Genomic DNA, 12500 nt, shown 5'->3' on the forward strand with positions numbered 1-12500 from the left:
GATGTGTGTGAGTGTGAGTGAGAGAGAGAGGTGTGTTTAAGTGCTGTGTGAGGGTACCACTGAGAAAGCCGAATAGCTACATAATGAAACCTGACTGTCAGCCATTTTGAGTTGGGCTCTTGAGTTCAGTAGTTGTTTTTCTCCCAAGGATCAACTGTAATTCAGCTCTTCCTGTCGACCATTAGAGCTGCTTGTTGAGAGCTCATTGTGTTGTTCTCAGCACCTTTTGTTTCCTGCTAAGTGAAACCATGCGATGGTCTGGGGAGACAATCCTCTCTTTTACAGCCTAAGGAATGTGAAACTGGATATTGGTTCTCCAGTCGACAGCAATACAGACTGAGAGAAAGAGCTGTTTGTTAGCCGTAGTAAGACAAGTAGACAACTAGACAGACGGCTCCCCCAGAAAAACGTTGAATGCTTGCATCGGCAATCTCTAGGCTAATCTAAGCTGGATGTATAGGCCTCCCGTCTTCGTCCCCTGGTCTTCTTCACCTGGTAGTGAAGACGAGCAGAGCTCCTAGTCAGGAAGTGTAGGAGTGCCTCATTCATGTAAATGCAGCTCCATTACACAGACAGCCCTTTCTCAGCTCCAGAGAATCTTCATTACTGTGTGTGTGTGTGTGAGAGTGTGTGCGTGCGTGTTTGTGTGCATGCCTGCGTGTGTGTGGTGCTCCGCTGTCTCTCTGTTTCATCCCAGTGGTCAAGCTAGAAAGGTTGAAGAGGTGAAACATCTTTAGGTGGTGTTTAAACATACTAAGTGGTGTGATAGTGTTAGTATTTCTAAAATATGGTTTATCAAGGATGTTCTACATAATGACTAATAGGATAAATAATGACTGTTATATGCAGGCTAATTCAGTGCTGCTGGCTACATATTAGTAGAATTAGCTGAAAGGGTCCTATTCTCTGGACTGCATATACCCTGCCTGTGCTCCATATGTCCGTTAGCTAGCTGGAATGCAAAGTCATGTTTTCTAGTGGGGGGCCTTGAGGTCAGGAAGCTGTGAACTTCAGATTGACCTCTGACCCGATGTGTCAGACTCACTTACGTCACCCCTGAAAGATGTTGGTGTGTGTGTGTGTGTGTGTGCTTGCGTGCATGCGTGCGTGCGTGTGTGTGTGTATGGGAAAGAGAGTAGAGGGAGGGAGGGTGGTCACATTATACCAGTCACCAGTTTACCAGTCACCAGAGAGAGCACCGCAAGAATTGGACGAGTATGATTTTTATACTATTTCTCCAACTCTGAGATTAAGATGTCGGTCTGTGTATGTTGTCAGGCAGAGTAACTGTCTATGTAAATTGTAGGGTGAGTGTACTGTCTGTCTGTGTAGTAGAGAATAGAGGATACTGTCTGTCTGTGTAGTAGAGGATAGAGGATACTGTCTGTCTGTGTAGTAGAGGATAGAGGATACTGTCTGTCTGTGTAGTAGAGGATAGAGGATACTGTCTGTCTGCGTAGTAGAGGATAGAGGACACTGTCTGTGTAGTAGAGGATAGAGGATACTGTCTGTCTGCGTAGTAGAGGATAGAGGATACTGTCTGTGTAGTAGAGGATAGAGGATGCTGTCTGTGTAGTAGAGGATAGAGGATACTGTCTGTGTAGTAGAGGATAGAGGATACAGTCTGTCTGTGTAGTAGAGGATAGAGGATACTGTCTGTCTGTGTAGTAGAGGATAAAGGACACTGTCTGTGTAGTAGAGGATAGAGGATAATGTATGTCTGTGTAGTAGAGGATAGAGGATACTGTCTGTCTGTCTGTCTGTGTAGTAGAGGATAGAGGACGCTGTCTGTGTAGTAGAGGATAGAGGATACTGTCTGTCTGTGTAGTAGAGGATAGAGATAGGAAGACCACCAAAAACTCTGAAATCTCCATCCCTAACTACAACATTTTGAGACGAAAGGTGAACTGCAAATTCCACTATTGTGGCTAATCCTTATTGTGGCTAGCTTTCCATAGGTGGGTCTGACCGCCATCAATGAAATAAGAAGTGTCTTATAAATGTGGGATATTTTAGATGGTGATACCTAGCTAGAGACTTAGCTAGCTAACTGTAGCTACTGAAACAGATTGTCGTTTTGCTATGTTTTGGGGGAAGAACATGATTTGCATCCATCAGCTAGTGTCACGTCGGTATGAATGATTGAATGATGACATGCCCCCAAAGCTGCATTACCCCAAAACATTACCCCAAATCTGTGTCACCCCAAAACTATATCACCCCATAACTGCATTACCCCAAAACATTACCCCTAAACATTACCCAAAACTGCTGATGTAAGGAGAGATAGAAGCACATACCAGAGGGAGCAGAGAGAAGTCTGTCTATTTCAACACACACACACATGTTATTAAGGCATAACTGCTGCGTGGGAAGGTCCCAGGCGGTTATACAAGTGGTTATTTCAGCTATGTGTTCACTAGTGGTTAATAAGCTGAAAGGGTCCTATTCTCTGGACTGCATATACCCTGCCTGTGCTCCATATGTCCGTTAGCTAGCTGGAATGCAAAGTCATGTTTTCTAGTGGGGGGCCTTGAGGTCAGGAAGCTGTGAACTTCAGATTGACCTCTGACCCGATGTGTCAGACTCACTTACGTCACCCCTGAAAGATGTTGGTGTGTGTGTGTGTGTGTGTGCTTGCGTGCATGCGTGCGTGCGTGTGTGTGTGTATGGGAAAGAGAGTAGAGGGAGGGAGGGTGGTCACATTATACCAGTCACCAGTTTACCAGTCACCAGAGAGAGCACCGCAAGAATTGGACGAGTATGATTTTTATACTATTTCTCCAACTCTGAGATTAAGATGTCGGTCTGTGTATGTTGTCAGGCAGAGTAACTGTCTATGTAAATTGTAGGGTGAGTGTACTGTCTGTCTGTGTAGTAGAGAATAGAGGATACTGTCTGTCTGTGTAGTAGAGGATAGAGGATACTGTCTGTCTGTGTAGTAGAGGATAGAGGATACTGTCTGTCTGTGTAGTAGAGGATAGAGGATACTGTCTGTCTGCGTAGTAGAGGATAGAGGACACTGTCTGTGTAGTAGAGGATAGAGGATACTGTCTGTCTGCGTAGTAGAGGATAGAGGATACTGTCTGTGTAGTAGAGGATAGAGGATGCTGTCTGTGTAGTAGAGGATAGAGGATACTGTCTGTGTAGTAGAGGATAGAGGATACAGTCTGTCTGTGTAGTAGAGGATAGAGGATACTGTCTGTCTGTGTAGTAGAGGATAAAGGACACTGTCTGTGTAGTAGAGGATAGAGGATAATGTATGTCTGTGTAGTAGAGGATAGAGGATACTGTCTGTCTGTCTGTCTGTGTAGTAGAGGATAGAGGACGCTGTCTGTGTAGTAGAGGATAGAGGATACTGTCTGTCTGTGTAGTAGAGGATAGAGATAGGAAGACCACCAAAAACTCTGAAATCTCCATCCCTAACTACAACATTTTGAGACGAAAGGTGAACTGCAAATTCCACTATTGTGGCTAATCCTTATTGTGGCTAGCTTTCCATAGGTGGGTCTGACCGCCATCAATGAAATAAGAAGTGTCTTATAAATGTGGGATATTTTAGATGGTGATACCTAGCTAGAGACTTAGCTAGCTAACTGTAGCTACTGAAACAGATTGTCGTTTTGCTATGTTTTGGGGGAAGAACATGATTTGCATCCATCAGCTAGTGTCACGTCGGTATGAATGATTGAATGATGACATGCCCCCAAAGCTGCATTACCCCAAAACATTACCCCAAATCTGTGTCACCCCAAAACTATATCACCCCATAACTGCATTACCCCAAAACATTACCCCTAAACATTACCCAAAACTGCTGATGTAAGGAGAGATAGAAGCACATACCAGAGGGAGCAGAGAGAAGTCTGTCTATTTCAACACACACACACATGTTATTAAGGCATAACTGCTGCGTGGGAAGGTCCCAGGCGGTTATACAAGTGGTTATTTCAGCTATGTGTTCACTAGTGGTTAATAAGAGGGAGGAGTCATGTTGACATAGAATGTCTTAATTTGTCTTCTGGTTTAGGGATGAAAACAGATGCCTCTTTTCTCTTTGAATGAGAGGGAGAGAGAGAGAGAGGGAGGGAGAGAGGGAGAGAGATAAATATATTTAAAAACAACTTGCTGTCCTCTGTCTTATTTAGTATTCTGTTTAATATGGCTGTTTTGTCACAGAGGAAAGAACAGATGAATCAGAAACGGAGAGGAGGGTGAGGGAGGGGTGAAAGGTGTTTTGTAAACATTCATGTCAACATAAATAAATAAAGTATTTCTGTCAGAGAAGTAACACACACCCTTCCCCGGGATTTGGGGAAGGAAACAAGGGGGATGTAGATATGACAGGGACAACGCTCCCCTTTGCAGGGGTTTGGTGAGAGAGGTGGGGGGGGTGTCCAGTGTCTGGTGCTTGACAGATGACAGGGAGTCCCATGTGTTGTACTTCGTCACTGCACCTCCCTTCACCCCACTCTCAACACACATATCACACATTGGATAAAATATATTTTGAGCTGGCATCTTGGGGGACACCATGGGACCTGTCGTTAGTAGAGTCTGAGTGGTCCTTGGGGAGCGACGCAGCTCTAACCCTGTTGTTTGTTTGCCAAAAACACTAATCCACACACCCCCCCAGGGAAGGAATGGAACCTCCCCAGAGAAGGAATGGAACCTCCCCAGAGAAGGAATGGAACCTCCCCAGAGAAGGAATGGAACCTCCCCAGAGAAGGAATGGAATCCCCCCCAGAGAAGGAATGGAACCTCCCCAGAAAAGGAATGGAATCCCCCCCAGAGAAGGATTGAAATCCCCACCAGAGAAGGAATGGAATCCCCCCAGAGAAGGAATGGAACCTCCCCAGAGATAGAAAGGAACCTCCCCAGAGAAGGAATGGAACCTCCCCAGAGAAGGAATGGAATCCCCTCCAGAGAAGGAACGGAATCCCCCCCAGAGAAGGAATGGAATCCCCCCCAGCGAAGGAATGGAATCCCCCCCCAGAGAAGGAATGGAATCCCCTCCAGAGAAGGAATGGAATCCCTCCCTCCAGAGAAGGAATGTAATCCCCCCCCCCCCCCAGAGAAGGAATGGAATCCCCCCCAAAGAAGGAATGGAATCCCCCCCAGAGAAGGAATGGAATCCCTCCCAGAGAAGGAATGGACCCCCCCCCCCCCCAGAGAAGGAATGGAATACCCCCCAGAGAAGGAATGAAATCCCTTCCAGAGAAGGAATGGAACCCCCCCAGAGAAGGAATGGAATCCCCCCCCCCCAGAGAAGGAATGGAATCCCCCCCAGAGAAGGAATGGAATCCCCCCCAGAGAAGGAATGGAATCCCCCCCAGAGAAGGAATGGAATCCCCCCCCCCCAGAGAAGGAATGGAATCCCCTCCAGAGAAGGAATGGAATCCCCTCCAGAGAAGGAATGGAACCCCCCCCCCCCCCCCCCCCAGAAAAGGAATATGGAATCCCCTCCAGAGAAGGAATGAAATCCCCTCCAGAGAGGGAAAGGAAACCCCCCCTCCCTGCCAGAGAAGGAAAGGAACCCCCCCTTCCACTAGAGAAGGAAAGGAAACCCCCCCCCACCCCAGAGAAGGAAAGGAACCCCCCCTCCCCCCAGAGAAGGAAAGTAAACCCCCCCTTCCACCAGAGATGGAAAGCAACCCCCCCCCCCCAGAGAAGGAAAGTAAACCCCCCCTTCCACCAGAGAAGGAAAGTAAACCCCCCCTTCCACCAGAGAAGGAAAGCAACCCCCCCCCCCCACCCCAGAGAAGGAAAGTACAAAAGGAACTCCATTTACCTGCAGTCTCAGAGATCTCAGTACTGTGAAGCAGTACACACACACACACGCACACGCACACACACACACACACACACACACACACACACACACACACAGGCTAATGGTAGTCAGAAAGAGGTGGAATTAAGCAAGAACAATGTGAGTGAATCTGTTGAAAAGAGTGTGGCCCTGAAGGTAGAGAGCTTATTTATCTGTCCCAGTTCTAAAAAAGTGTTGTTTGGCGGTGGTTATGTACCATGTTTTTGTCTTCGCATTGACTCACAACAAGATGGCCGCCTGCTGAGTTTCTTCTTGAACTGAATGACTGAGGGGTACACTAGACGAAAGTAGGTCTCTGTACATTCTCAAAGCAGGGGAATAATCAGTCTTTCGTATGTGTAAGAGAGAAAGGACAGAGAGTAAGAGAGACAGGACAGAGAGTAAGAGAGACAGAAAGACAGAGATTAAGGGAGACAGAAAGACAGAGAGACAGAAAGACAGAAAGACAGAGAGCCAGAGAGACAGAGAGACAGAAAGACAGAGATTAAGAGAGACAGAAAAACAGAGAGACAGAAAGATAAATAGACAGAAAGACAGAGAGTAAGAGAGACAGAGAGTAAGAGAGACAGAAATACAGAGAGACAGAAAGACAGAGATTAAGAGAGACAGAAAGACAGAGATTAAGAGAGACAGAAAGACAGAAAGACAGAGAGACAGAAATACAGAGAGACAGAAAGACAGAGATTAAGAGAGACAGAAAGACAGAAAGACAGAAAGACAGAAATACAGAGAGACAGAAATATAGAGATTAAGAGAGACAGAAAGACAGAGATTAAGAGAGACAGAAAGACAGAGAGTAAGAGAGACAGAAAGACAAAGAGTAAGAGAGACAGAGATTAAGAGAGACAGAAAGACATAGATTAAGAGAGACAGAAAGACAGAGATTAAGGGAGACAGAAAGACAGAGAGACAGAAAGACAGAGAGACAGAAAGACAGAAAGACAGAAAGACAGAAAGACAGAGAGACAGAGAGACAGAGAGACAGAAAGACAGAGATTAAGATAGACAGAAAAACAGAGAGACAGAAAGATAGAAAGACAGAAAGACAGAGAGTAAGAGAGACAGGGAGTAAGAGAGACAGAAATACAGAGAGACAGAAAGACAGAAAGACAGAGAGACAGAAAGACAGAGAGTAAGAGAGACAGAGATTTAAGAGAGACAGAAAGACATAGATTAAGAAAGACAGAGAGACAGAAATACAGAGAGACAGAAAGACAGAGATTAAGAGAGACAGAAAGACAGAAAGACAGAAATGCAGAGAGACAGAAATACAGAGATTAAGATAGACAGAGAGTAAGAGAGACAGAAAGACAGAGAGTAAGAGAGACAGAAAGACAGAGAGTAAGAGAGACAGAAAGACAGAGAGTAAGAGACACAGAGAGTAAGATAGACAGAAAGACAGAGAGTAAGAGAGACAGAAAGACAGAGAGTAAGAGAGGCAGAGAGTAAGAGAGACAGAAAGACAGAGAGTAAGAGAGACATAGAGTAAGAGAGACAGAGAGACAGAGAGTAAGAGAGACAGAACGACAGAGAGTAAGAGAGACAGAGAGACAGAGAGTAAGAGAGACAGAGAGACAGAGAGTAAGAGAGACAGAAAGACAGAGAGTAAGAGACACAGAGAGACAGAGAGTAAGAGAGACAGAGCAGTTAGTTTCTCGTTGTGGCTGGAAGGGTGTTAGTCGCGGTGCACTCTGAGGGAGTCTGTCTATACAAGCCTCTCTTTCACAGAGAAACAAAGATAGCTGTAATTAATGACTGTGAGCGCTGGCCAGCACTCTGTGTCTGTGTTTGTGTGCGTTCATGCGCAGCTTTCTTAAACTTAATTAAAAGTTAAGACCCCTGAAAGGGCTCCCGACTGCCACGGACATCCCACTGCCTCGTGAGAAAAACCTTGTACATACATTTTTCTCTCTCTCTCTCTCTCTCTCTCTCTCTCTCTCTCTCTCTCTCTCTCTCTCTCCCTCTCTCTCTCTTTCTCTCTCTCTTTCTCTCCTTCTCTCTCTCTTTCTCTCTCTCTCTCTTTCTCTCTCTCTCTCTCTCTCTCTCTCTCTCTCTCTCTCTCTCTCTCTCTCTCTCTTTCTCTCACTCTCTCTCTCTCACTCTCTTTCTCAAACACACAGACACCTGCAGCTTGCCTGCGTACCCCCCCCCCCCTCCTCTCTCTGAGGTCTGTTTTGTGCTCCAGCAGAAGACCAGTTAATAAAGCCTGTAGCCTGGCCTTTTGTTTCGGCTCATTGTTCATTAGGCTGCCAGCTATGGAGGCACACTTGATATGCTTGGCTTCCCCGGGTGTATGGAGGTTGGGGGAGGGGTGGTGATGTGGGTGTCGTAGGAGGTCAGGGAGGGGGGTAGCTGCACGGATGGCTGCAATGCTAGTAGCAACTGTTGTTGGTGAAAGTAAAGCTTGCACGTGACAGTCACATACTGAATACACCTTTCAGGAAGCCCATCTAGGTACACACACACACACACACACACACACACACACACACACACACACACACACACACACACACACACACACACACACACACGAGCACACACACGCGCACAGGCACACACAAGCGCACACACTCACACAAGCACACACACACATGGGCGCACACAACACACAAATACACAAACTATGAATCCTAGCACTTTCGGCATCCTTGTGTGTCAGAGAAATAATAGATTTTTCAAATTAACTTTTGAAGACACCTTTTCAAAAACTCCACTTTGTCTCTCCTCTCCTCACTTTGTCTCTCCTCTCCTCACTTTGTCTCTCCTCTCCTCACTTTGTCTCTCCTCTCCTCACTTTGTCTCTCCTCACCTCGTCTCTCCTCTCCTCACCTCGTCTCTCCTCTCCTCACTTTGTCTCTCCTCTCCTCACTTTGTCTCTCCTCTCCTCACTTTGTCTCTCCTCTCCTCACTTTGTCTCTCCTCTCCTCACTTTGTCTCTCCTCACCTCGTCTCTCCTCTCCTCACTCTGTCTCTCCTCACCTCGTCTCTCCTCTCCTCACCTCGTCTCTCCTCTCCTCACTTTGTCTCTCCTCTCCTCACTTTGTCTCTCCTCTCCTCACTTTGTCTCTCCTCTCCTCACTTTGTCTCTCCTCTCCTCACTTTGTCTCTCCTCACCTCGTCTCTCCTCTCCTCACTTTGTCTCTCCTCACCTCGTCTCTCCTTTCCTCACTTTGTCTCTCCTCTCCTCATTTTGTCTCTCCTCTCCTCACTTTGTCTCTACTCACCTCGTCTCTCCTCTCCTCACTTTGTCTCTCCTCATTTTGTCTCTCCTCTCCTCACTTCGTCTCTCCTTATCTCGTCTCTCCTCTCCTCACTTTGTCTTTCCTGTTCACACTTTGTCTCTCCTCTCCTCTTTGTCTCTCCTCTCCTCTTTGTCTCTCCTCTCCTCTTTGTCTCTCCTCTCCTCTTTGTCAGTACTATCAGGTTTTTCTTCCGTACGCTTATTCACATCCTTTCATTCTTCTAAGCACACTAGATTTGTTTTGCTGTCTGCTCAGATAAAGGAAGATAAATATCCTTTGTTCTTTTTTCCTTCCTACATTTTCCACTTTAAACATGATTTTTGCCCGACTAGATAACAGTGTCCCAGTTTACTGTGCTTCACGTATCAACAGGTTAGCTGTACGAATCGAGAGCAAAGTCACTCAAATGATTCATGTCACCTTTGACCTTGACCGTCTTTCAAAAAGCATTCTCCTACAAATGTTAACAATCTCTCTGCTCTATTCTCCTCTCGCCTACAGCACTTGCAGAAGCAGGAGAGCGCGTGTGGCAGTGAGCAGTGTGTGTACTACTGTGCCCTGTGTGACTACACCACCAAGGCCTGTCTGAACCTGGTGCAGCACGCTCGCTCCCCGCGCCACCAGCAGAACGAGGGGCTGAGGAAGCTACAGCTCCACCAGCAGGGACTGGGAGGAGAGGAGGATGGCCTGAGTCTACACCAACTTTACCATGTTAAAGACTGCCCTAAACAACAAGGTAAGGCCAATGGTTTATTAATGGTTTTATGTGGCTTTTCTTGGACGGGACTTGCTGCTTGTACTCCCTGTTTCCTCCATCCTTTACCCAAACCCTACCCCCACACCATGTACCCCTCCCTCTCTCCCTCCCTCTCTCCCTCCCTCTCCTGAGTCAGGCCGTCCAGTCCACCTAATCTCCCCAGAATGAGCATGCTGTTCCCATTATGGTGCTACGCCTATATCACCAACACACACACACACACACACACACACACACACACACACACACACACACACACACACACACACACACACACACACACACACACACACACACACACACACACACACACACACACACACAAACATACCATACGCAGGGACATCCCATGCAGGCAGACTTATGAAACTCTACCTTTGGAAGATTCTCTCTCTCACACACACACACACACACACACACACACACACACACACACACACACACACACACACACACACACACACACACACACACACACACACACACACACACACACACACATACACACACACACACACACACGCACGCACGCAAGCACACACACACACACATGCACGCACGCAAGCACACACACGCACACAAACACACATACACACATAAACATACCATACGCAGGGACATCCCATGCAGGCAGACTTATGAAACTCTACCTTTGGAAGATTCTCTCTCACACACACAAACACACATACATACATACACACACACACACACGTCTCTCCCTGGAGTGAGCCTTCATTTTCTCTCTCATGACCAAAACATTTAAAAGCTCAGGGTCTCGGTTAACCCTAACCTAACCTTAAGCTCAGGGTCTGGGTTAACCCTAACCTAACCCTAAACTCAGGGTCTGGGTTAACCCTAACCTAACCCTAAGCTCAGGGTCTGGGTTAACCCTAACCTAACCCTAAGCTCAGGGTCTGGGTTAACCCTAACCTAACCCTAAGAACAGGATCTGGGTTAACCCTAACCTAACCCTAAGAACAGGGTCTGGGTAAACCCTAACCTAACTCTAAGCTCAGGTTCTGGGTTAACCCTAACCTAACCCTAAGAACAGGGTCTGGGTTAACCCTAACCTAACCCTACGTACAGGGTCTGGGTTAACCCTAACCTAACCCTAAGAACAGGGTCTGGGTTAACCCTAACCTAACCCTAAGAACATGGTCTGGGTTAACCCTAACCTAACCCTAAGCTCAGGGTCTGGGTTAACCCTAACCTAACCCTAAGAACAGGGTCTGGGTTAACCCTAACCTAACCCTAAGAACAGGGTCTGGGTTAACCCTAACCTAACCCTAAGAACAGGGTCGGGGTTAACCCTAACCTAACCCTACGTACAGGGTCTGGGTTAACCCTAACCTAACCCTACGAACAGGGTCTGGGTTAACCCTAACCTAACCCTACGTACAGGGTCTGGGTTAACCCTAACCTAACCCTACGTACAGGGTCTGGGTTAACCCTAACCTAACCCTTTCTTTGAGTCGGTTACGGTGTAGAGGCGGCGGTTTATGGTGTAGAGACAGGGGTTACGGTGTGGAGAGGTGGGTTACGGTGTGGAGACAGGGGTTACGGTGTGGAGAGGTGGGTTACGGTATAGAGAGATTGGTTACGGTGTAGAGACGGTGGGTTACGGTATAGAGAAGGCTGTTGCGGTGTAGAGACAGGGGTTATTGTGTAGAGACGGGCGTTACAGTGTAGAACCTGGGTTTACGGTGTAGAAACTGTGGGTTACGGTGTAGAGACGGGGGTTACGGTGTAGAGACGGGGGTTACGGTGTAGAGAGGGGGGTTACGGTGTAGAGACGGGGGTTACGGTGTAGAGACGGGGGTTACGGTGTAAAGACGGGGGTTACGGTGTGGAGAGGGGGGGGTTACGGTGTAGAGACGGTGGGTTACGGTGTGGAGAAGGGTGTTACGGTGTAGAGACAGGGGTTACGGTGTGGAGAGGTGGGTTACGGTATAGAGAGATTGGTTACGGTGTAGAGACGGTGGGTTACGGTATAGAGAAGGCTGTTGCGGTGTAGAGACAAGGGTTATTGTGTAGAGACGGGCGTTACAGTGTGGAGAGGGGGGGATTACGGTGTAGAGACGGGGGTTACGGTGTGGAGAGGGGGGTTACAGTGTAGAGAAGGGGGTTACGGTGTAGAGACGGGGGTTACGGTGTAGAGAGCGGGGGTTATGGTGTAGAGACGGGGGTTACGGTGTAGAGACGGGGGTTACGGTGTAGAGACGGTGGGTTACGGTATAGAGAAGGCTGTTGCGGTGTAGAGACAAGGGTTATTGTGTAGAGACGGGTGTTACAGTGTGGAGAGGGGTGGATTACGGTGTAGAGACGGGGGTTACGGTGTGGAGAGGGGGGTTACAGTGTAGAGACGGGGGTTACGGTGTAGAGACGGGGGTTACGGTGTAGAGAGGGGGGGTTACGGTGTAGAGACGGGGGTTACGGTGTGGAGAGGTGGGGGTTACGGTGTAGAGACGGGGGTTACGGTGTGGAGACGGGGGTTACGGTGTAGAGACGATGGGTTACGGTGTGGAGAAGGGTGTTACGGTGTAGAGACAGGGGTTACGGTGTGGAGAGGTGGGTTACGGTATAGAGAGATTGGTTACGGTGTAGAGACGGTGGGTTACAGTATAGAGAAGGCTGTTGCGGTGTAGAGACAGGGGTTATTGTGTAA

At 47.7% G+C, this 12500-nt stretch overlaps 1 protein-coding gene across 1 annotated transcript in view; it reads left to right on the forward strand.

The window, feature by feature from the left end:
* LOC139366918 (zinc finger homeobox protein 4-like) overlaps positions 1–12500 on the forward strand; it is a 151792-nt gene that overhangs the window by 76327 nt on the left and 62965 nt on the right. Inside the window, exon 6 of the mRNA XM_071104670.1 lies at positions 9580–9814. Within this exon, the coding sequence (XP_070960771.1) occupies positions 9580–9814 (235 nt within the window). The remainder of the gene's footprint in view (positions 1–9579; positions 9815–12500) is intronic.

The sequence above is a fragment of the Oncorhynchus clarkii genome, chromosome 15, assembly GCF_045791955.1.
Source record: "Oncorhynchus clarkii lewisi isolate Uvic-CL-2024 chromosome 15, UVic_Ocla_1.0, whole genome shotgun sequence".
NCBI lineage: Eukaryota > Metazoa > Chordata > Actinopteri > Salmoniformes > Salmonidae > Oncorhynchus > Oncorhynchus clarkii.